Genomic DNA, 25,474 nt, shown 5'->3' on the forward strand with positions numbered 1-25,474 from the left:
TTCACACAGTACTCCAAGCGCGGCCTCATCAGGGCTGAATAGAGCGGCAGCATCGCTTCCCTCGACCTTGCAGAGACGCGCCAGTGACCAGGCTCGCAGCCTCCGTGGGGGATCCGGGCTGGCAGCGCCCACCGGCCGCACCGCAGGCGGCCCCGGCGCCAGCACGGCGCGCTCCGGGCGGCGGCAGCGCCGGCCCGCGGAGGTTCCGGCGTGCAGAGCCCAGGCCCCGCCCGGCCGCCGTTGCCACGGGCCGGTCGCTACCAGGGGGAGGGAGCCGGCGGCGGGGCGGCGCGGATTGGGCTCCGAGCGGCCCGGGCCGGGGGCGGGAGAGGCGCGGGCGGCAGCGCGTTCCGGGCGGAGCGCAGCCACATTGGGCAGCGCCGCGCGGGGTTGTGGGAGAAGGGGCCGTCCCCGCCGCCGCCCCCCGCCCGTCCTCCGGCCAAGATGTCTGACATGGAGGATGATTTCATGTGCGATGATGAGGAGGACTACGATCTGGTAAGGCGCGGGGCGGCGCGGGGGCTCAGCGCTACGGCCGGGGGTGCCGCTGGCGCGGCGCCGCTTCGGGCCGCTGCCGGTGCGGTGCGCCTGCCGCAGCAGCCGCCCCGCCGGGTGCTGCCCCGGCAGGGAGCGCGGGCATCCAGGATGAGTTTCCCTCCCGGGGACGAGGACGCGGGCAGGGGCTGCGAGGGGCGGGCGCTGCTGTCGGAGCAGCCGCTCGGCCGCTCTCCGCGGAGGAGCAGGCCAGCTGCGGGCCGGGCAGGTGCATAGGCCCGGGCTGGTCCCGGCCCCGGCCGGCCCCGGTGTCCCCGCAGGGCTGGCGCTGAGGGGAGGCTCCGGCGCTGCCCGCTGCCCTCTCTCCGCCTGCCCCGGCCCAAGTGTCGGGCACGAAGGGAACTGATAAAGTTGCCCGCCCTTCTGCCCACCCGCGCCTGCGAGAGGCCCTTGGGGGCAGATACTGCTCGTGTGCTTGTGAGAGCAACAAACTGAGGAAAAGTAGGGGGAAGAGAAAGGGGAGTGAGGAGAAATGGCCTCACGGGCCGCTCCTGATCCAACGCGCCAAAGGGTGCACTCATTCCTAACTTTTTATCTTTAAAGTCTTTGTAACATTTCTACCATTCCCTTTTTGGTTTTATTTGTAATGTTTGGTGTTTTTCGTGCTACATTTAGTTAAATGTTAACATCAGGTTTCGTCCTAAGCTTTCAAAGTTATAAAATTGCTGCTTGTCTGATTAATTATAATTTTATTGCCTTTATGTTATATTGGAGATGGAGCTTTACTTGTTGGGTTTTTTTTTTTTGTTTTTTTCCTGAACTTTGATAGGGTTTTTAGAACTAGAAACATTTTATTAAAAAAGCTATGTGTGGTAGAAGCTTGAGAGTCTATTTCATTCATTTCAGCTAAACCTGTACTAACAGCATTGCAGTTACACTGAAAAACTCCAGACACTTGCTTCTGGAAGACTTGTTTCCTGACAAGTTACTTGGTAGTCATTGCCACTTAGGAATTCACTTAAAATGTTTACCTGATTTTATTTTGAATAGTTTCTGTGCAGTTTTTGTTAGGAACTGCTTAGAATGTTTGGATGACATTAGATATAGAATAAAAGCATCTGATTTTGGTTTTTGGAGTTTTTTCCATTCTTGTAAGAGTGCTTGTTTGATAGGCATTGTCATCAAAACCCTGTGAGCTGCTCGTGTCGCTGTTCCAAAACCTGTTTGTGTTTCCCTTTCAGTCTATGAATGAATTCACACACTGTAGAGACAAGGTTACTGGAGGAAATATACAGAGACCATGACAAAACGTTTTGTTTCAAAATTAGTTTTCATTCATTTTTATTAACACTGAAATTTGTGTCCTGATTGGTGGTTTTTTTCCATGCAATACAATCAGAGGAATATTAAACACAGCAGAATTCATGTTCCATATCCTTCTTTAACATGAGAACTGGGCATGTAGAGAAACCATTGGGATTGCATTTTTCAATCTATACGGGTATAAATAAAAGTGCAGCTCAAACTTACACTGCTTTATGCCAGTTTTCTCCAAGAATTGGAGTCTAGTGCTTTTTCCTGTGTTTCATTCTTCTGAAGAACTTTATTTCTCATTGGAAAAACCTTCCTGAAATACATTGCTTGTGGCAGATTTCTGCTTTTGGCTGTAATTACTTTAACTGGACATTTTCACTCTCCTTAATTACCCTTAGCTCAGACCTTTCAAAAATTTTCAAATACTGCTTATAATAATCAGGAGCACTTTGGTTTTTTTCTTTCCAATATGTAACTCCCATGTAAAACATTAACTAATACCCAAGCTTCAGATTTTTAAAATTTAATTTCAGTTCATAATTGATGGGGGGAAAAAACCCCAAGAGTTGAAGAGTAAAATATTTCAACTAAATTAGTTTCAGCATTCTGAGACTAACAAACCATGATTGACTGTTGTTTTCAGAAATGCTTGAAACATTAATTGTAGTGTTCCATAGAACTGCTTCAAGAAAAAAAGTTAAGGGCTCTGAAGATAGGGCCTGATTTCTTTCTTTCATGTTGGATATCTAGTTAGATTAAGAGAAGACAGTAAGGGGATTCATGATTCTCAAGTTGAGCATAAAGGTTGCTGCAAGAGGCTTTGCAACAAAAGAATGAGTGCACAACATAATACTCATATCAGTGCAGAATTGAAAGTAAAAGAGCACATATGAGTGCTATGAATACTTCTTTAAAGAACTGGAGGAGAGGCAGTGGTTATGGAACCAGTCAATGAAAAAAGTAGCTATTTTGTTAAAATATGGTGAAACTAGGTTCAGGTTTCCCAGGGTAGCTCCATCATAACAATAGCAGTGAAGATTCCCCCAAAAATTAATTTTGTCAGCTTTTATTAGAAGTGATTATGGCTGTTCCTCTTTAATGTGCACTTGACCTGCTGATTATGTAGAGCCAGTCAGTTAAATTTCCTTAAGTATGCAAATGTTTCACACTTGAACTGAAATGTGAAAAGATATTCCAAAGGCCCAGATCTTTCCCAGCTTCATCATGGAATTTTGTATAATTAGAGTAATTCCTACACTGTTAAACAATTGAAAACTATCCAGGTTGTACTGGATTGTTTCTGTTTAGTTTTTCAGTGAGTAAAAAGTCAAAGTTTTGCATGTAAATGACCTGAGCCACTCCTACAGAAGTTGAGTTTATTCACTGGAGTCTTGATATCGGGAAGAAATTCCATTTATATTTGTGGGTAGATGAACCTAGATTCACAATTTGCTAGTAATGTGCTGTGACAGCTTTGATTATAACATGAATTATTCCACTTTATGCTTCAATGAACAGAATAATGTTTACTGGTCATTATGAACGCCACTCAATTTTAATTTCTAGTTTGGTACTGCTAGGTGCCTTACATGATTTCAGTACAAGTTCTTTTTACTAGATCCAGCTTGATGGTGGAGAAGGACAAAGAGGGGAGGACCACTGTAAATACCATTTTTGTTTTCTGTCTGGAACAAAAGACTATTTTTAGAATTGACTTGGAGGCTAAACTCAGCCTTCCTTCAGCAATTGATTCTTCCAGGCACAATGACAACACATTGACAGTTGTTGTGGTACATCTACTGGATTTTCTTGTTTTGTTTTAAATAAATAAGGAATCTGTGGTGCTCTTCATGAGTCATCTTACTGTGTTCTGAAATTCAACTTTAAAATTAATCTGAGGAAAGGTTGGACAGATATATTTGCCAAGCAACTGGTCTTTTTACCTTACAGTGTTGTATTGTTTCAGTGACTTGTAGAAGATCTGTAACAATTGAGCAGCTGTCAGTTTGCACCCTGGTGAGATGGCTGCAGGTTCATGACTCAAATATGGGGAGCATCCCTCCAGATTACTGAGGATTTCCCATTTCAGGATGTGATAATCTTGAGCAGTCTTATTTATTTCAAACTACATGAGTTGGACTGTTCTTTCTTTCTAACTAGTGAAATACAGTCCATTGCAAAAGGAATTTCTATATGTTACCAAGCTTGATAAGCAGTTTTGTCTAGACAGAGACATTATTCTTTTATTGCTGGATTTTAATAGATAAAGTTGAAATTTTGTGTTCCCAATTGCTCATATTTCACTATTATCATTATTTTATGAAAATAGGTGTTTATGTTGCAAACAAGAATGTGGTAATGCTGCAAAACAAGTATTTAGTTCTAGGGAAGTACCAAATCAAAAGATCCTCTTAGCCCTCTTCTGTTTCTTAGTTAAGTTTAATTACAGTAGTATGTGGTTTTAAAAAAACTGTGCTTTACAGAGGGCATAGGATGTACTGTTCTCTGAATTAATTATTGTTTCATATTTTATATGGATTCAGCATGTGTTGTGATTTTTTTTATGCATTCTCTTCAGACTCATCTTCAAACACAGAATTAATATATTTGAGGCTTATTTTGTTCATTACCATAATGTCTCAGAAAGAACCACTGAGGCAAAAAGCGTGGGAATAATTAGTCAGTAAATTCTTTCTATCTAAACATTGACAAATGTCAGTGGGTTCTGGTTTTTGCTGGCTTCTTTTGCCACTTATTTAGGGCTGTGTTCAGAACAGTGCTCTCCAGGATGTGACATGCAGTTGGGTATTGAACAGATGTAAATTTGATCTAAGTTATGCTGAAAATCAGACTTTCAGAAAAGGGTGCACATAACTACAGGAGAGCTGCACAACAGAGGCAGAAAGAACAGGCACTTTTTGCTGTACTCTTGACATGTTGTAATACCAGGTTTTTCTTTCTGCAGTCTCCTGTCTCATTTCTATGCATCTTCCAATTGAAAAACAAATAAATAAACCAAAGGCAAAGCACTGTCTTTCATGGAACTCTTCTGACGCCGTTGCAAATCGCTGGTTTCACAGCCTTCTATTCCTGGTGTCAGCCCTGGTGAGAGCCAGCAGGCACTGGATGACTTGCAGAGTTAGTGTGTAGCAGCAGAAGAGAGAGACCTGGAATGTGGAAAAGAAACCAGGACTCCCAGTGCATGGCTGAGCAGTTGCAGTCTTCTTACACAAATTGCACTCTTGTTTTTACTCTGACTTTGCCTCTGTTCTTGTCCTCTTTGCTCTTTTGCATTCCAGTCTGATTGCTTCCTTTATATTCATGTGCCTGGATACCAACTGGCAAATGTACATAGAACCTGGTAGTTACTGCTTGTCCTGGTGCCTGCAGGTCAGGAACAGCAAATGCAAAGAAAGTTGTGTTTAGTAGACCTCCTAAATGCCATGGTTATGAAATAAAGTTAGCTGAAGTAAAATCAAATTTGTACCAGGCTTCTTATAGTCATAATTGCACTTCATAAAAAACCAGTTTGAGTCGGCCAAATGGTTGAAATTTGGTAAAATCACTAGCAATTGACAACTGACAGTAGTTCAGCAATGTCCTTGAAAGATAAATTCTTGGTATTGTCTTTTTTTTCTGGAAAGTTTCTCCTATATAGGTACTTCCCCCTACTCCTTTTTTTAAAAGAGATTTGCAAAGTAGGAATTTAGTTCCTGTACTGATGGTGAATGTTAAACAGAGGAGCACAAGTTGAGGTAGTCACTCCAGTTTTGATGTAGAAGTTAGGGAAGTGCTTCAGGCAAGAGAGAAGACCAGAAAATTTGTAACAACAGTAGTTTTTACAAAATACTTGTATCTTTGTTTCTGTTGGTGTAGAACTTTACCAGGTCAGTGCACCACTCTAGTGGTACATTCTAGACAGAATGCCACACATCTACCTCTAAATGTCACTGGTACACTGTTCTGGTCTCAGTGTCCCTGTCCCTCCTCCTGGCCCTGATGCAGGGGCTGTGCTTCAGGACCTGGCATCTCTGGAGGCCCCATTGACAAGGCTCCTGCCACTGCTCTCAGCAAGCAGCTGGGGCAAACAGCACAAACCACTGGCCTGCTGCAGGGATGGGAAATGGGAAATGGGAAATGGGAAAGGACAGGCTGGGAGCAGCCAGGGACAGGGAGGAGCTGGGAGCACTGGATGCTCCCAATGTGCCTTTGCTGCTGGACAAACTGCAGATGGATCCCTGCACTAAAAAGAATGACTAAGGCTGACCTGGGTGAATTGACTTCTGTGTGTGCTCATTTTAGAAGCTGAGACTCAATGTTTTAAAGCTTTTTACTACATAAAATTTTATGAAAAATTAGTATGTAACATAATAAAGACTTCTTAATTAAATTGGTTTCTTGATACTAATTTAACTTTTATTAAAACTGTTTAAGAATGATGTTCTGCAAAGAGTAAACTCCATCAGAGGTTTTATCTCTGTTACAATTGAGCTAGTGTAGTAATTTCTCTTCCTCCAAAAAGCAGTAGGATGGCTTAGGATTGAATATGACTGACTACATTTAGAACATGCAGATTTTCAAAATAGCAATGCTTAAATAATATCCTACTTATTTAACTGCATTTTTTCAAACTCTGTCAGGGCTTTATAACTTCTTGAGTAATGATAAAAACCCCATTTGTTTGTTTTGATGATCCTCTGAGGAAGGAAGAATTCAATGGGTTTCAGAGAGCAGTTCTGTGTACTCAGACTGCTCTTTTTTTCATTTGTACTTATAATGTTGATGCCCATTTGAAAAATATCACCAGGATCTTAGTTTTAAAAATTCCTAGGCCTTTTACTTTTTTTACATCAGCTAGAGATAAATTATATCATCCAGCTGGTCTTATATCTCAAAGTTCTAATTAAGGATGTTTGTCACTATGCAGATTGTTAGGTCTGGATGCTGTAGTGGAGAATTTTAAAGTTATGTAGAAATCCTATTTGTAAACCATATATTTCTACCTAATTTGCAGCAAATTTCCTACCTAGAAGGTTTGAGCTAGGGAAATTGCTCAGACAGGAAGCAGGGGTGTTAAAAATAAAGATGAGGAAAGGCTAGACTTTTGTGTTTTGAATTTATTGTTAATAGAACTTTTCTGTTTTCAGAACTGAGAAGGAAATTCATCTTTTTCATAATTGGAACTTTGAGGACACAGCTTTATACTTTCCTTCTTTTCTGCTTTTGGCAGAAGCTTAATGTTCTCACATTTGTATCCTACTGCATTAAACCATTTCTGCATCAAAAGAAGACAGAGTGCTCGTCCTTCTGAATTTATCAGTACTGGCATAATTAGCATCAGTACTTGAAATAAGATTCAGTATCTACATGGCTGATTTTTATTTTTAATATTGTCTAAAGATTAATGGCTTCAGCTCATACTTAGTTTGTGCTTTTAAAGTTTTCTTCACAACCATTAAGTCTAAATGTGTCTTTCTTAAAGTAAACTCTTACATTTTCTGGAAGTAGGAAAGCCTTATCTCCATTACAGCTTTGAGTCCATATCATCATCCTAAGTCTGATGTGAGGCAAATAGACATCAAGTGAAGAAAAAATATAGCTGTGAAAATATAAACCAATGCCTTTGATGTATTTCAATGCATTTCCACTGGGGAAAAAATATCAATAGACTTAACACTTCCTTATTATGTATTAATGTTATGGAAGTATCTTTATAGGATATTTAAGTAGCATTGAGAAAAAAATACCTGAAAAAAGGCTTCTTGCATGAATCCACATCCAGAATCATTGCCAGAGCTAAGATGAAAGTTCAGATATTTCTGGCTTGAGGCTAACAGAGCACATTGTCTCCTAAAAGGAATTAATTTAGTTTGCTTTCCTTTTATCTTTGCAAATAGACACTTCTGCCAAAAATATTCCCCATTGTCCAAGTTAAACATAAACAAGACATCAGCTGATTATGCACATGTTAAATGTTAGGTTGTTTCATTTTTGGCAGCCTGTATATATAAGGTGCTTGATACAGCTGTTGACATGGTGTGTATGTACCCATGGCTGCTCCATTGGAGCTGGATCAATAGGACAGGGAGTTTACAAAACAAGCTCAGGAAAACAAGAGCCTGCCCAATGAAATAAAGCACTTGCTTCCTGTTTTCTTTGCTGTTCTCAGTATCACATTTTTATAGTTCTGTGGGAATTCAGAAAACAGGTTTGTGGAATTCGCAAGACTTTTCAGTCCATTCTTTCTCACTAATGATAGTACTTTGTTGGGTGAAAATAAATGCATACCTGGGTAATTTGCCTACATTTACAAATAGAATCGTTAAAATCTAGAAAGACAAATGTCTCAAATACCACATTTAATAAAACTTGGTTTGACTGTGGGCTCCCATAATTGATTTTTGCTTCAGAACTTCAGAAACCTTAAAATTTGAGAGATTACTTTTAGTGCAGGGAGGAAAGAGCTAATTTAAAACTTTCCTTTTGCCTCATCTTTTTTTCATTCCTTCACATGGTTTTGGAGGAGTCCATTAATAGTAGGAATATACAAATGAACAGAAGAATAAATGTGCCTGACAAAGTACTGCAAGAGTAAAATCCACCCTAAATGATGGGTCCTTTTTTATGTTGGTGCAAGGGAAAGTTACTGTGACAGCAGTAATTTTGAGATTTAAGGAGATTGTGTTAAAACAGTTAATCTCCTAATAGTCAAAATCTTGTTCAGAGAAGTTAGCTTGAAAATGCAGAGGTGTGAAGTGGTTTGGAATCATGTAAACATCATATGAAATTACTATTTGAGCTTTGTTAGTGTTTTGTAATTTGAACATGCAACATTGTCATTTAGGAAAAGAAGATAAAATATGCAGGGGTTTTTCATCAGAAGAAGTCTCAGAGTACTTCTTAAAAAAATTTAGTAGTAATTGTTAGAAGCAAATATTTCCATTTGCTTGGCATTAGTGTACATGATGGATAAAATTGTTTGATTAAATTTTTCTGCCTATGCTGTACCCCAACATCTTTGGCAGCCTTTTTAGCATTTTCTTAATCATCTGTTTCTCAGTGCAGAAGCAGCTGGTGTCACTGTCATTATTCTTTTTTAAAAATTTCCTTAGACAAGGATGAATCGTTATGGCATAGAAAGGCAGATTATAGAGAGATTCATGGAAGCATTTGATAGCCTCCATAGCTGAATCATTCCTTGTGTGGCAGCACAGCCAGAGTCTTTTCTGTGGCTAGCAAAGGCTGGGTATTTGTGCCTTTAGCAGGACCAGTGGGCAGCATGTTCTCTCCCCTCCCAGAAATGACTTGTGCTCTTGGGCCTCTGTGCTCAAAACTCCAGCATGGGCAGAATTTCAGTAATACAATCTGTACTTGTCATAAAGGTGAAATTCAGGGAGCTATGAGTTCATTAATCCAGAAAGAAATCTGCTGACAGGCAAATGTTGGTGGATGATGAGTCTGGCCTAGTAATGGGAGAGAGAGAAAATCATTATACAGGTCCATAGCTGTTATGTGCTCTAAAACCAAACCTGCCTGTTAATACAGAAACATTCCATGCCAGTTGGAGTAGTATGTCTTACTCTTTACTATTTTCAGCTCAACCTGGTTTTTTTTTCTCTCTGATTTTTTTTTTTTCTTTAAACTGTAGGAATATTCTGAGGACAGCAATTCTGAACCAAATGTGGATCTGGAAAATCAATACTACAATTCCAAAGCTTTGAAGGAAGATGACCCCAAAGCAGCATTAAGCAGTTTTCAGAAGGTTTTCTATCTTTATATTCTGTCTCTTTTTTTTATATTAATTCATGTCTTAAAATATTTGATATCATTTGAGTTATTTTTCTGAAATTTTAAGAGCAGGATTTATCTTTTAAATTACTAATGTGCTAAATTTATTATTGACTATCTTAGACTCCTGGCTGACTGCCTTTCAGGATCATTCTTAGGGATAATAAATAGAACGTGGTATCATCTTATCACAGATCTGACTGTTTAATCTTCAGGATTTACTAAGTTTATTAAACAGTTCTAAATGTGTTTTCATGCATCAACAATAGAAACCAGATCCATTGGGGTTTTTTAATGAAATTGTATTTTCTTCAGTGTCTTATGTGACGTATTTGCTTTACTATCTGATTCCAAAGCTTTAAAATATAAATACTAAGAGACACAGTTTCTTTTCTTCATCTCAGTTTTAAATTTTGATATTTGCACACTGCTATGAGAAAGCAGTATATTAGATGCAGTTTTTTAAAGAAAATACAGATTTTTGCATCTTTTGGTGCATTTATAGAATATAAAATAATTATATATGTGACTTCTAAAAAAAAAAAAACTTTCTAAAGTTTTTGCTTACAAAACATTTCCTTAATTATGTTACATTAAAACCTGGAAGTGTTTCTCCTTTGTGAGGGAGCTGTAGTAGTTCAGAAGAGCTTTTTAGCTTAATTTAGTTGGCTCAGTTTTGCAGAAGGTGTTACAACTATTTTTGCATATGTGTTTATGGAGTGGCATTAAAATTTAGTGTTTGGCATTCAAGTGTTTGCTGTTAGACAAAAAGAACAACAAAAATCATGTTCACCCTCCCTACATCAGTTAAGTTGTGAAAACTGATGAGATACACTATTGTTTTTTTGAATAATACCAGGAAAGAATAAACTGGAGCAGGGCAGAGTCAAACATTACTTTGTAAGGAACAAAGTGGGGGAGAAGGGAATGTATGGGATATGTGTATTTTAAACAATTTAAGTTTGAACAAAGCTTTTATAACTATTGTTTTAAAAATTCTTCTTTTTCAGGTTTTGGAGCTCGAAGGCGAAAAGGGAGAATGGGGATTCAAAGCTCTGAAGCAGATGATTAAAATAAACTTTAAATTGGTAGGAATTGCAGCTATCACTTGGGAGTAAATGGCATAAATATGTACTTGATCCAGAGATCTTAAGTTACTATTCTAATTTATGGCTATGAGAACTAAATGTACCAGAACTTGTCTTTTGAAACCTTTGGCTGCTACAGATGTGGCAGGGAAATGATGTGGTGTTTGCAGGTCAGAGGTAAAATGGATGCAAAAGAACTTTTGTAGCCAGCTGGTACTCCAGGGAAGTGTAAGGCTCAGTCCTTGCTGTGCTTGTTTCTCTATGTGTGCTGCACTAGGACAAAACAGTGAAAATTTGATAGGCTATGTAAGCAACCATTCCAAAGAGTTGTATGGACAACTCTGTTTTCTTCATTGAGATAAATATTTTAAATGTGTGTTCTGTGCAGTCCTGAAGTTATTTCTGATTCTGCAATAAATAAAGTGTTGATATGAAAGTTTTAATAGCAATCACTACTGCATTGGCTTCCTTTATGCTGTTATTTCCTGTATGTACTCTTGCAAGAGTACTCTCAGTTTTAATAATTAAAACAAAAATTATAATGTGATTTTGTTTTTCTTTTAGACTAACTTTCCTGAAATGATGAATAGGTATAAACAGCTATTGACCTACATACGGAGTGCAGTTACAAGGAATTACTCTGAAAAATCCATCAATTCCATTCTTGATTATATCTCTACTTCCAAGCAGGTTGGAACATCAATTCTTTCATCTTCATAGTTTTCAGTTTTGAATTCTTACCTGTGGATGGTTTTTGTGTTTGGGTTTTTTGATCTTAATAGAGAATTTTTGAGTATTCATTTGCTGTCATATGTAAAAATATATTTCCCACATGTAGTGGATTCTATTAACACAGATAAATCTTCATAAACTTGTCTTTTTTTGGCCATATTTACGGAGTTTCTATAATAATAAGTAATAAATTGTTTTTAGCATAGCTACACAGTCTAAGTACCCTCTCAAATATAATTTTTAATTAAACAATGATTTTTTTTTTTAATTCTGGGGGGAGAGGGGAATCTTTGCAGTTTGACCATTTTCCTCTCTTTGTAAAGCATATTTTCTTTTTGATATGTAAATTATTTTTATTCTTTTGAGTGGGAACAATATTATCTGTGTTTGTTACACAACATCAGAGTTCTGTTCCTTGGTTATATAAGATGGGTTTTATAAGGTGGCTTTCATTTTTCACAGATGAGTACAAATCTTAAAATATGAATACTTTTAAATTATATCTGTTTCATATAAGAAAGGAGTGTAGTTAGTTTGGTTACTTTAGAAGCTGTTTGCAGTTTAAACGCAAGCATTAAGTAAGATGCAGATACCTTTCTTATTTTGAAGTTCAAGCATGCACTTTTAGTTTGTTCAGATTGACTTTATTAACAGGTACAAATTTGCTGTTTACAATTATAGAATTCTGATTTTTTATGTCAGATGGATTTGCTTCAGGAATTCTATGAAACAACACTTGAAGCTCTGAAAGATGCTAAGAACGATAGATTGTGGTTTAAGACAAACACAAAGGTAAAATACATAACTTCCTGTTTTTTGCTTTTCAACACCTTCAACTAATTCTTATAAATTATAATTGTGAAATTTTGATAGACCTCAGTACTTTAATTTTCTTCTCATTACAGCTTGGCAAATTATATTTAGAACGAGAAGAATATGGAAAGTTACAAAAGATTTTGCGTCAGCTGCATCAGTCATGCCAGGTACCTTTATATTCTAAATCACTGTGGCTTAGTAAACAACATTGATGCATTGATTTTTTTTTTTTTAATACATCTGTTGTTGGCCTTTGAGGCATTTTGCTGAGCTTTAGTACAGAGGGAAGAAATACTGTGCCTGATTTTATTTATCTGCTTGATAACACGAACAAAAAATGCTAAGTGCTTTATTCCTTCCTTAAAGATTATTTTAAAAAAGTTATTCACAACTGCTGATTGGGTTTCTCGTCAGATGCAAGGATGAGAAACACATAGCAACAATCTATAATGCATAGACATGTATTTTAAAATACAGCAAAGATTCCAATTGAGCTTTATTCAAAACTGAAAGTACAGTTGTTACTTTCTCATCTGGGAGGGGAAAAAATAAATTAGCCATGCAGCCTGCTGTGCTTGTTTGTGACACTTTACCTCCTTCAGTATGGAAATGGGTTACAAATATCTGGGAAATGGTTCTATTAAAGGCAGCAGAAGAGTCATATGTGTTACCTTTATATATATGCATTTGTGTCAGTCATTGTATTTACATACTAAGAGTGTGGTTTAAGGAAAGTGGAAAATAATTAAGGTTAAAGTTTCGAGAAAAACATTTAATTAAAAATAGTGATGTTTTCAATAAAGAGCTTCAAAATGTAGCCTGTGCTAAGTTCTTTGAGTACTGTCCTTGCTGTTAGTAGTTGCATCCGAATTTCAGAGTTTCAGGAATATTCTTGTTTTTGACAGGAAGTTACTGAATTTGGTTATCAGTGTTTTACTAGTATAAAACTGAAATTGCTGTTCTCTTAAAATTTCACAGTATTTATTACTTAATCTGTCCTAGACTGATGATGGGGAAGATGATCTAAAAAAAGGTACTCAACTATTGGAAATCTATGCTTTGGAAATTCAAATGTATACAGCACAGAAAAATAACAAAAAACTTAAAGCACTATATGAACAGTCATTGCACATCAAGTCAGCCATTCCTCATCCACTGATCATGGGAGTTATCAGAGGCAAGTTCATCTTGAATTTTTCATTTGTCTTCTGTTGCAGAGTTTTGTTCCATGAAAATCTGATAACCAGTGTTTTTTTCCAGTTCCAGCTATAAAGACAGAGGCTTCTGTAGATTCAGTTTCATCATTTTCTTCTTGCAGGTCTTTAGCTCTGCAGTTTTGATGCCCAAGTACCAGAGGCACAGGTCAGAAGGGCAGGACAACTGGCTAAATAACTGTTAGGAGAGAAGCAGTAGAAAGAGAAGAGGAAGACTTGCTGTTTGTCACCATGGCAGGCAGCAAAAGATGAATGCAAAAGCATCTGCAGGGGATAAAAACAAAGGCTTGACAGGACTGCTAGCAGAAGGGACTGCTGTTCCTGCAGCCCTTTTATAAATCTGTGTCTCACCTTGCTAAACTCAGCAGGAGCCAAAGGACCTTAAGATGTGCTTGAAAATATTATTTATAATCTGCAATAATGAATTGTAGTGGAAACAAGCCACATGTCTTGGAAAAACCCCAACTTTCTTCAGAATGTTGTTATGCCTTCCTTCTTTCCCTGGTGTAGATACAGGCAGCAGTGGGTACTTCAGAAATAAAAGGATATAGAAAGTATTTCTCTTTTTTTTTCTGTGTAGTTTTGCTCAGCAGATAGGGAGGATTCCATAAATATACCAAGTCTGTTGCCACTGAAATGGAGAGAAATTCTATCTCAGTTTTTGCATTATTATAACATAATGGTGATGTAATTATTGGCTATGAGGATTAGTGTTCTTTAAGTTTTATGGTGTGGGTTGGGTTTTGTTTTTTCTTCTTTGGAAAGGGTTTATTCAAATGGCAGTGCTGTATGTTAAGGCCCTAATGCTTTTTTTTTTTCCTGGTGATTTCAGAGAACCAAATGACTTCTGAAAATGTTTCAGTAATTTATTTAGAAATAGCATGGAACTGGAGTACAATTATTGTAGTTCAGCAACAAGCACACAGTGTTCCTTTTCATCTGTGTTTTCTTTTCAGAATGTGGAGGCAAAATGCACTTAAGAGAAGGAGAGTTTGAAAAGGCACATACTGATTTTTTTGAAGCATTCAAGAATTATGATGAATCAGGGAGCCCCAGAAGAACCACATGCTTAAAATATTTGGTCTTAGCAAACATGCTCATGAAGTCTGGAATAAATCCATTTGATTCTCAGGAGGTATTTTTTTCTTTTTCCTTCACACCCACCTCCCCACATCTCCTCAACCTTTTCTGAATATAAAGAGAAATTACCCAAAGGATGGAAATGGAAAAAAATTAATCTTCAATATTATGCTTTCTTTTCTGTGTAGGCTAAACCTTACAAAAATGATCCAGAGATTCTAGCAATGACAAATTTAGTAAGGTAAGATTTTCATTTTTATGGAGAACAAAAAGATAAAAAGAAAAGAGATACATTGTCCAAACCTGTAAGGGAATATTTTTAGAAATGGCTTTTCTCTACACAGTTAACACAGTTACTCATAAATATTGAGCAAATATTTGAGGACTGTTTTTCTTTAGAAACTTACTATGAGAGACCATAGCATAGATGCCATATTATGTAGGGATACAGAAACTGTGCTTTTGTCACTTTATGGTGTGACAAAACCTCATCTCTTCTCTTATCTTGTACTGTAACTGGTCTGTTTAGGCTTTGGCTGATTACATAAGAGAAATTGAGTTGAGTGACATCCCATATCAAAGCCAGTAGAATAATTTGCTGCATGGATACATCATGATTCCCTAAGTTAGGAATATAAAAGTTAACCCTCAGTGATCTCTGTATCCTTCAAACATGTGAAAATGAAAAGAAAGCCCCATTACCTCTTAGAGGCAACTGTCAGAACTTCTATTGTGTGAAGGTCATTAGGTCAATGAACTGAGGCAGGTTTGTACACTGGGTTTTGAATCTCACCTCCTGTATCCTCTCTGGCCTGCCTCTGCTCCTTTTCCCTACATAAGTTATGTCTGCTCACATTTTGAAACAGCTGATCCTGTGTTGGAACAAAGTGCTCTGATATTGCTGTTGTGTTTTATCATTGCATACATACAAATTGTTTCTGAAAGTGAGGATATCCATCCATTATTGACATCATGATTGAATAAATTCTTTGGCAGTTTATTACGGGCCTGTTTCCAGTAATTCATTCCACTTGAGATGTGTTTTTTTCTAATTCACTGTCATAGTTTCATGTGAATTTGAGGCAGAAGGAACTCCAGATGGCCTTAGCAGTTTGATTTTATTCATATTTCTAATTTATATCATTTATTTTGATATTCAAGTATAATTCCTTCTTTAAAATTAATAATGCAATTAAAGCAGTGTTGATAAGAAATATGCAGAAGATAAAATTGATTTCAAAGATTACAATTGTGTTTTTAATTCTTCCTATACTCCACAGTGGGAACAAGCATGCTTTACATATGATAAAAAGGGACTTCTGAAATAACAATAAAATATACTGAACTGAAATTTATTATGAAGTAAAATCTTCTGGTTTCATGTGATGCATTCTATGCCACTCACATAACTATTTATAAACTGCTCGAGTTCTACCTTAAATTTAACTGGTCTTTTTCTTGGCCATTTTAATAATGGATGAATCTTTTTTGACCAGTTTCAAAACAATTTTAAAATGTACAGAATAAAAAGAACAAAGAGATGTTGTTATTAAAATGTTTAATGTTAGTATTAAACTTCTATTTAGAATTTGAAAGTTTTGTTTTGAAAGAATGTTTTAGCTCTTGACCTTTAAATGATGCTGTGGTGGCACCTTCTTTTTGCAATGCTTTCTCAGATGACAGGACTGACTTGTGAAAGATATATACACAAAAAAGCTATAAATAAAAAATCTAAAAAGCAACATTATGCCCGAATTACTGGTGAATAATCTAGGAAGTCTGTATTTCTTTCATCTTCCAGTATTTTTAGCATTCAGCTTAAGCTGGATATTGTAGAGAGAGCAACAGCCCTGCAGACTCTTTTTAGCTCTTATTTGTTCCATAAAGTATGACTTCATGAAGCCAAAATTAATGTAATGATACTTTTCAAAACAGGGTATTTAAGAATAGCTTTTTAAAGTACAAAAGTTATGAAACTAGAGTGCACTTGTGGAACAACTAAATGTTCATACTAAACTTCAGTAAATGCTGCTAAAATTGAAACAGGAGAAAGGTAATTTCTGTTGCATTTCATCTTGAAAGACTTTTTGCTTATAAAGGTTCTGAATATAAATATTTTCCACCCGTGCTTAATATATGTTTTTTAGAAATTGTGGAACATAATCTTATGAGTCTGTTTAACTTTTAAAATTAATAATTCAGTCTCTTGATTTTTTTTTTTTCTGAAGTGCCTATCAGAATAATGACATCACTGAATTTGAGAAGATTCTGAAAACAAATCACAGCAACATCATGGACGATCCCTTCATAAGGGAGCACATTGAAGGTATTTTGAAGGCTCTTAGAGTCATTTTTGTTTTCACTATTTAGTAAGTTCCTTTTTTTTTTCTTTCCCCCCACCTTGGTTTATTTTTCTTTTTGGCACTCAGAGTTCCTTGTAATTACTTGTGGATGATTCCTTTACAAGTTCTTTAGAAGTTGGTCAGGGCTAATGTGCATCCAGGCATGTGGCATGACTGCAAAGATATGCAGGGAGAAAGTTCTAGAAGAGAGGATATTGTAAGATACCTATGGTGGTGTTAAGACACTTGAATGTTTGGAGTGGTGTTTTTGTTCTTTCTTCTTTTCCCATTGGAATAGTGAAATGAGAGCAACCCTCACCTGTAAAGATGGTTTGTATCAGTCTCATCCAGTTTGATATTTGCTAGTTCATGAAGTTAATTTACTGCTTCAGGTACAGACAAAATACATAGATAATATAATGAAGATTGCACTGATAAATATGTAGTAATATAATATGTAAAAATGTATACTTTTCATTTATGTCTTGTAAACAATGGTTGGAGTTATAGTACTTCTAGTTAATAGAATGGGAATACATTAACACATGCCTTTCTGCTCCATTAATGTGAGAAAAAAAAGTTAACTTGTCCATTTTTCATGTATCTGAGAACTGAAGAGTCTCTTCACTTGAATCTAGTGCTCAGTAGTTTTCAAGAGTGGGTCTCACTGTGGCAGTGCAAGATCATTTAGCTATATAGTTACATGAAAGAAAAGAGTTAAATCCAGAGACCTGGTTTTCTTGTACTTGTTTGTAAAAGAGAACAGGGCAAACAGCAGGGGAAACTAAATATAACCCACTACTGCTGTTCCATGTGGGCTGCTGGTGAGCTGCAAAGTCTTGGAGGGAGACTCAGTAAGATTAGAGCTGGATGCTCATGGAGGAAGGTGTGACAGAACTGGAGAGCAAGAGGAGGAAGCTGAATCAAAGCATTGAAGAGAATTTGACTGTCACTCCTTACATGCTACTGATGTCTCACCATTTTCACTCTCTAGTGATGCACAGCATGTTCATGGTTATGTTTACATACCTTGCCTTGTTGTTTTAATCTCCATAGTTTATTGAGACACGTAATCTGCTGTTCAGTGGTATTTTATTATATAAACAGTCCTTGTTTAAACAGGTAAAAATGGATCTAGGTTTTCTTTCTCTGTTAATTTATAATTGTAATTTATGCTTTCATTTTATCCCAGCTGTCTTTAATAATGTAAAAATTTATAAAACAATGAGTGTTTTATAAAACTATAAAGTTTTAAAATATTTTATTGAAGCAAAATCAGCCTCAATTCCTAATTGTAATTACAATTTTAGGCCCTGACTTTTAACTTTAAATGTGAATATACTCCATGAAGTTAAATGCACAGACATTATAAGTTGTATAACCCCTTTTCACTTCTGTACAAGGCAAGCATTCTAGCTATAAATTAGGGGGCCAGATATACCCCCCAGTTACATATTGCTTGGATCCCTGGAAGAGGATCCCTTGTTATTCTGCTGGGCTTCCCCACCCATTGAATTACCACCTTCAAAAATCATGGCTGTTTAGTGTGTCTTTCTGTATGGAGTGGTATTGCAGCTTTATTTCAATACTGTTGTTTTCACAGTGTTTATGTTTTCTTCTCTTACAGAGCTTTTGCGAAACATCAGAACACAAGTGCTTATAAAATTAATTAAGCCTTACACAAGAATACATATTCCTTTTATTTCTAAGGTATGTGTCAGTAGAGCCTTGCATTTGCTTAAGTAAAGGATTAACTGTGAATAAAAGCTTTTAAATAAATACAGTGCTTCCAGAAATAGTACATCTAAAATACACTCTAAACCATAAAGTTCTAATGATGCACTGCTGGCAGCTTTTCAGTGCAAAAATGTAAATTTCAAGTGTCATTCAACTGCTTTTTATAATATGTACTATGATACACTTCTAAAATACTCAACCACCATATTCTACTTGGTGTAGAAAATCACATTTCTTAAGAAAAGTATGAAAATTGAAATTTGTGAAATAAAAAATGTATAAATTTTATGGACGTGAAAATTAAAATTTTAATCCCTTTTGTTGTATCTTCACATGTTGTGTTGTACGAGTTACAGAACTGTGGTAGAACAAACCAAGTATTACCATTTAACCATTGATTTCACTGCCTAATCTACAAAGAATGAAATAAAAACCCATTGGTAATATATAACTATTTCCATCTCTTGTGGGTCTGATTTTGCCTGCAAAAATTTACAGCATTACAAAATATGTCATGAAATATTAGGGATACCTATTTTTTATGCTTAAATTCTCTTTAGAACTCAGTATGCTTTTTTTAAAGCTAAACTTAACACTTGTAGAACTTGTTTGAGCAAGAAGATGCAATTACGTCTCTAAATGGTCTTTCAGTGAGATCCATTCTTTTCTGATAATTATTGTCTTATTTTATTTCCTGGGGTTTTGTGGTTGTGGTTTATTTTGTTGTTGTTTGGTTTGGGATACTTTTTATCTGGTTTTTTTTCAGTAAGACAGTAAAAGAACTTATTTCTGGAGCTTCTAAAATTTTGCTTTTGCCTCTTCAGCTTTTTCTGAGAGGTTACTGGTCTCTTGATTCTTGGCCATGTGAGTCACATTGGGTGGAGGTCTTTTGCTTAATAGATCATTATTGAATTGATAATTGTGAACAGTAAGAAAGAAAGGTCAAACCAAATTCTGTATATGAAAATAAAGATTGGAGGGTTTTAATGTTGCAGAACGTAACAGCAGCATAATAAGTTTTCTTTTTGTTTCAGGAGTTAAACATAGATGTAGCTGATGTGGAAAGCTTGCTTGTGCAGTGCATATTGGATAAGTATGTACCTGATCCTTGATTATTGATCTATGATTACTTTAAAATAATCCAACTATAGAAATAGCAACAAAACAATATTTTGGGGCATTGTGATAATGCTGGTTGATTCTAGAAGTGAAAGGTAGTGGTGCTGACTTTGGATTTGCTTGGTTTCTGAGCAATAAAGTTTGAAAGATGGGAGCCAAGAAAATTACACAGGGAGATTGAGTGGCATCTTTTTACTTCAATTCTTAATGAAGTAATAAATTCCCTGAATTATTATGAAATTATGGAAGTTGTTATTCTTAGTAATTGCTGCTTACACCCATGTATATTTTTGAGTGCATTTTCAAGTTGACAGATAGTCAACTTGTCTGCTCTCTTATCTAGAAAAATTTAACTACAATTTGTAAAACCAATTTTTCTGGAGGGTACTTCATTCTAACTACTACAAAAATATAATCCATACATGGCCTTGCATTGTTTGACTTCACATAAATCTCCATTTTTCATGATTCTTTGACTTTCAAGAACTGTTTATGTCGTATTGCTTCAGACTTTGTGTGGGGTCATAGCCAAGCAGATAAAATATGCATTGCCCAGCAAATTAGTTCATTTGATTTCCAGTCACGATGACAGCTTAATAGGCAGTACTACCCATGACAGTAATTATAAAAGTGCTGAATTCTGAAATGGACTTTGTGCCTCTCTTGTACAAGACCTCTTATTTTACCTCTGATTTATTGCTAGCTCCTCTTTCCATGTCCATTAGCAATTGATAGTTTTTGTTTATTTACTTCTAGCACTATACATGGCCGAATTGATCAAGTCAACCAGCTCCTAGAACTGGATCACCAGAAGAGAGGTGGTGCACGTTATACTGCATTAGATAAATGGACCAACCAACTAAATTCTCTCAACCAGGCTGTAGTCAGCAAGCTGGCCTAACAGAAACCAAGCTTCTACAAACGTACTTAAGGCAACAGTGCAGTGATGTAAACCTTAAAAGAACTGGGAATGGCAAAACTACTGTCGGTTGGTGTGCCCTGAAATTATTGGAGTTATGGCAGAAGTGCTTTTTTGATCAGCTGGTTTGTGTTTTGCTGCTGCATTTATCCCAAGAAAAAAACAGCTTTAATCTCCAGAAGAAAACCAAAATGCCACGGGATTTATGCTGTATTGACATCTTGCCCTAAACATACACCATCCTAGTAATTTGTCAAGGGGCAATTAATGACCAGAGAGAATATTTTTGTCATGATTTTAAATACACTGACACATTACTGTTGGTTAAATTTAAAAATATTTTACCTGCAGAAATTCTCTCACCGAAATAACCTGCAATAACTTGAAATGCATACCCTTTTGAACACTTCCTTTTCTCATGTATAAATTGAAATGTTTGCTGCATTTTGCAAAATGTCAATTCTCCAAAAATGTGTCCATATATTTCTGTACCTGCAGTGTAGTAAAGGTTTAGAAGAAACCCCATAATTATAGTGGCATACTGTCACTTAGGTTTCAAGCAGCAAAATAAACAGTGCAGTTCAGAAATTGTACAGTTTGTTTCTTGATGTGCTTTCATTATACTTGAATTTTACTTCTGTTATTTTTAAAAGAAAGTAGGTATTACTTATCTCACCACATTTGTGAAGGACAATATGGAGATTCTAAATCTGAACACCTTGGTATGTGTGCTGTTGATTTTCTTTTTTTTTTTTCTCCCCATGAAATAGTGAAATATAAATACTAAAGAGCTGACATTTAACAGTCTTGCTAACTAACTTTTACTTCAAAATGCCAAACTATTATCAGTTTAGTTATGTTGGTGGGTATTTGGCATCACTCAGGGATATGCTTGGTTTTTATTTTGCTACTTCAAGAATAGAGATTTTCCACACAGCTCTGTGGGAATAGAGATGCAGACCCTGATTGTTCTCTGTCTTTGCCTAATCTGTGATCTTTCTGTGGAGATTCACTGTGTACAAAATGACACTGTCTGTGGAGTGGGGACCAAGTACAGTGGCCTTGCTGGTAATGGAATCTGTTCTGTCCCAAATGTTTGAATGTATTGCAGTCTCTTCAGAGCTTCTGTTCCCTACCACAGTATAGCCACATGCCTTTTGTGTACTAAGATTTTGGCATCATCAGATCATTTTCAAATAAATACAGTGTTGGCCACAGCAAATTTTATTCCTGTAGCAGATTGGAGCTGACACAGAAATTCTCTTGCAGGTCTCAGAAATGTAGTAAGAAGGGTCAAATTTCCATAAATGCAAATACTCCAGTTTAAAGCTGAGAGTAGTGTGGGATGGTACACAAGCAGTGCCACACACAGACATTGTAATAGCAAAAGGAAAAATCTGTATGTAGAGTAATTAACAACACCTCAAAAATAATGAAAAAGCCTAATAAATTACAAATGTCCATCACATATATGCAAGGCAGTGTGGTAAACTCAATGTTCTAGGGCAGGATTTAAATTGGTAACAAAGTAAAATTAATTAGGATAAAATTAACTTCAATCTGAGGAATAGTTTTGTCCCTTAGAAAATAATTTTGCTCTGCAGTTGTCAAAGCAAATGACTTTTTTTTTTCCTAGTGTTTACACCATAAAACTTAATGTGTACCATGTGTAGCATGATGTTGAATCTTGGGTGAGCATTTCTTCTTCACTCATGTATTTTTTTACCAATAGGTGTTTTTAATTTATCCACTTACTTAAAACAACAGTAAAATTTAAATTTTTAAGAAAAGTTTTCTTTCCTTTGTAAAATCTGTATATAACATTTGACTAAAGCACCTTGTATTTTGTTTCCTTACAATTCTGTAATGTGTAATGTAGTTTTTACTTTGAAAATTCCAGTAATACCTGGTGATGTGAAGTTGAACTTAAGAACAGTGCACAGTCATTGGGGACCCTTACCTACAGATCCAGGGACTTTATTTTGGATAGCAAATCTTGCAAGGTTCTTCCTCCCATGGGGACAAGGGATTGTCACAGCTATTTGCAGGTTCTCCTTGCCATGGAGACAGGGGACAATGACAGCTATTTATTTGAGTAGATTTCCTTTCTCTGCCATTTCCCTTGCTGTGGGAAGGAACAACACCTCTCTTCTAAAGGAGGGGGAAAAAAAGAACTGTCCATAAACTTACAACCACTGAAAATAAAAGTCCTTTTGACTTTGTCTGTTGTACCTGATATAACCTCTTCCATCCCAGCTCTGTCTGCTGGGGAGGCATTTTGGCATTTTTGGATTTTTTCCAAGAAGGAAATGGGAATACTGCAGTAAATTTGTTACGTTCATATAGTTCCCTTGTTTTTATCTTTTGGTTCTGAAGGACTAATTGTTGTAGGACTAGTCCAAGTAGTGAAGAACTGTCAGTGTGAACAGTGAGGGCTAGCAATGTTTCTAGACAGAAAAAGGGTCAATCTACCTCTAAGGAATGGTTGTGTGTTTTGGCATAGTTCAGCTCTCGTGTACAGTGCCTTAGCAGTGCTCTAGGCACATAAGGAAGATTTATATAGTCCCTAAGGGATTCTACTCCTTTTCTCACAATTCTTAGCCTAGAAGATGATTTTCTCTGGGGAAATACTGAGGAGCTCTGTTGTCATACAACTGCAGCAGAAATCACCAATAGTTGCTACAGCCCACCTAAAGTCCCTGGTAGATCTGGTTCTGATGTTATTTCTGTCTCCTCAGGAAAAGCACTTCAAGGAGGAGGGTGAATGACTTTTTTTTTTTTTTTCAAGAAAAACCACTGCACCGCAGGTTGTTTGAGATATGGCAAGCACCTCACTGCATTCTAACTCTCAGGTACAATAATTAAATTTCTGCAATTGTTGTTAATTGTCAGACCCACACTTGTCACAACTTCTTGGGCGTTTTTTTTTTTTTTTTGCACCTCTTATTGCTGATGGTACAAGACAACCTGGCATTTTAGCAAGTTACCATAACACTGTTTGCAAAAGAACATTTTAATGGCTGTTGTAATCTTGTGTAAGATTACAACAGTGATTAAGCTGTGTATATATAAACCCTTCTTTTGAGTTGCTGGCAGCTTATGCATTAAAACTGAACCACAGGCAAATCTAGGAGGATGTGGGTACTATGTCTGCATTTTAAATTTTTTTTATTTTTAATCAAACATACTTTGAAAAGCTGTATTCTTTGTGCATCTCAAAAGTCCTATTCTAATGGATTGGAACTGAAACAAATATAATTTCATTTTCCTTTAAATAGGCTTGAAAACACATTAAGCAACAACAAACCCCAGAAAAATGGCTGAAATGCACCCAACAGAATAGTACAAGGTTATTTGAATTTTAGTCTGTAAATAAACTCTTGATTTCATAATTACTCAGGAGTTGACAGCTGTAAAACACATCTGTAATCGAAGATTGTATTTTCATAATTTTTTCTTTGAGAGGTAGTGAATTAATTTGAGTAGGAATTGTGTATGTATGGAGTAGAGTAAAATGACATCACTTGATACAGTACCCCTTGCTTTCTCAAAAACACAGCCTAGATACAGAACTAAATTTCCATATGTAGGTGGTAATGTGGATTTTAAATATAAAAGCGTAGTGCTTACCTTATTTTCAAAGTGCTAAAAATGTATTTTAGAACTAGGTTAGTGAACTAGGTAAACTACATTACAAGCTAGTCAACTATTTAAGAGTCAATTAAGATATTAAGAAAGGATTATCACCATCTTAAATGCCTCTAACTGTGTGGTAAGGTAGATTGCAAACAATCTGTGATAGAATAATTGCATATGTAGTGCTAAGTTTTAGATGTAGTACGTGTAAGCATTAGAGCAAGAGTTAGGGCTAATCCCTTCCTGGCTGTGTTAGGAGGAGCTGCATGGCAGCTCTGTCCTGCCTGGCTCTGCTGCCTCCCTCTGCAGCTGCTCTTGGTGGGAGTGCTGGGCTCTCTCTGGCTGCTGCCAGGTAGTAATTGCTATTGGAATTGTGATTCTCAGCTTCCTGGAGAACTTCCCAGCTCACCTGCCCACTCTGGTTCCAGTTCTGTTCCCTGCTGCCCGTGGCTGCCCATCCACGGCACCACATGTCACATCACCAGATACAGTTTGATTTGCCAAGATACACTTCACTTTCTGTACTTGTCTTTTTATGCTGAAGATTTTAGTCCCAAGCCAGTAAAACTGTCATTTGGAGACTGTTTCATTCCTGCTGCATTTTCCTCTTGCTCACCATGGCAGCCTCCAGCCCCACTAGTGCTGCTGCCGTGGGGCTCAGTGTGAGCCTGCCTGGATGTCAGGCAGAGAATCTAACTGAGCAACCCTTATTTCATGTTTCCAAGCCAGTGCCATTAGGCCTATACATATGTTTAAACTTTCCATATAAGAAGCTGCCTTGATTTCAGTGAGACCTGTGTAATCATATCCCTGTGTTGTAGGACTTTGTACCCACTAGAGCCCACATAAGTAATAAGGCTGTGAGTAGCCACACATGGGTTGTTAGATTTGCTTGTAATCCTGTGATTTGAGTTCTGAATAGTCATTACCAAGTGCTTTTCCATACTGCTTTTGGTTTAGTGTCCCATTTTTTATTTTTGTGTCGACCTAGGTTTTCTTCATTTGATCTGTTTCCTCTTTGTGTTCAGGAAGGATATCTCCACTACCCAGTAGATGCAGCAATAAAGCCAAAAACTTAGTAGCAAAATTGCAGTCAGCACCTGCTGAGTTCAACCACCAGTTTTGTTTATGAACTATTCACTTAGTCCGTGTTGCAGCAAAGCAGCAATAATTGTTTAAAACTGCCAGATTTGA

At 36.9% G+C, this 25,474-nt stretch overlaps 1 protein-coding gene across 2 annotated transcripts; it reads left to right on the top strand.

Annotated features, from left to right (window-relative positions):
* The first annotated feature begins 287 nt into the window (after positions 1 to 287).
* COPS2 (COP9 signalosome subunit 2) lies at positions 288 to 21,237 on the top strand. 2 transcript variants are annotated; one of them, XM_079318179.1, is made up of 13 exons: positions 288 to 498; positions 9,458 to 9,571; positions 10,608 to 10,685; positions 11,250 to 11,375; positions 12,099 to 12,209; positions 12,323 to 12,400; positions 13,236 to 13,410; positions 14,404 to 14,582; positions 14,716 to 14,768; positions 16,756 to 16,853; positions 18,497 to 18,579; positions 19,641 to 19,699; positions 20,482 to 21,237. In XM_079318179.1, exons 1-13 carry the CDS (start codon positions 445 to 447, stop codon positions 20,624 to 20,626), a joined length of 1,353 nt encoding a protein of 450 aa, XP_079174305.1. In that variant the 5' UTR covers positions 288 to 444; the 3' UTR covers positions 20,627 to 21,237. The 2 variants fall into 2 exon arrangements, with proteins under 2 accessions (XP_079174305.1, XP_079174304.1); XM_079318178.1 differs by having other exon boundaries at positions 324 to 498; positions 12,120 to 12,209.
* Positions 21,238 to 25,474: the final 4,237 nt, after the last annotated feature.

This window comes from Erithacus rubecula (genome assembly GCF_903797595.1).
Source record: "Erithacus rubecula genome assembly, chromosome: 14".
Classification (NCBI taxonomy): domain Eukaryota; kingdom Metazoa; phylum Chordata; class Aves; order Passeriformes; family Muscicapidae; genus Erithacus; species Erithacus rubecula.

Excerpts from the sequence above, each read along its gene's own strand:
- COPS2 (XM_079318179.1), top strand. The coding sequence starts at position 445 with ATGTCTGACATGGAGGATGATTTCATGTGCGATGATGAGGAGGACTAC. Across the intron at positions 14,769-16,755 it reads GCAATGACAAATTTAGTAAG|TGCCTATCAGAATAATGACA; the intron begins GTAAGATTTTCA and ends TTTTTTCTGAAG. Across the intron at positions 16,854-18,496 it reads CATAAGGGAGCACATTGAAG|AGCTTTTGCGAAACATCAGA; the intron begins GTATTTTGAAGG and ends CTTCTCTTACAG.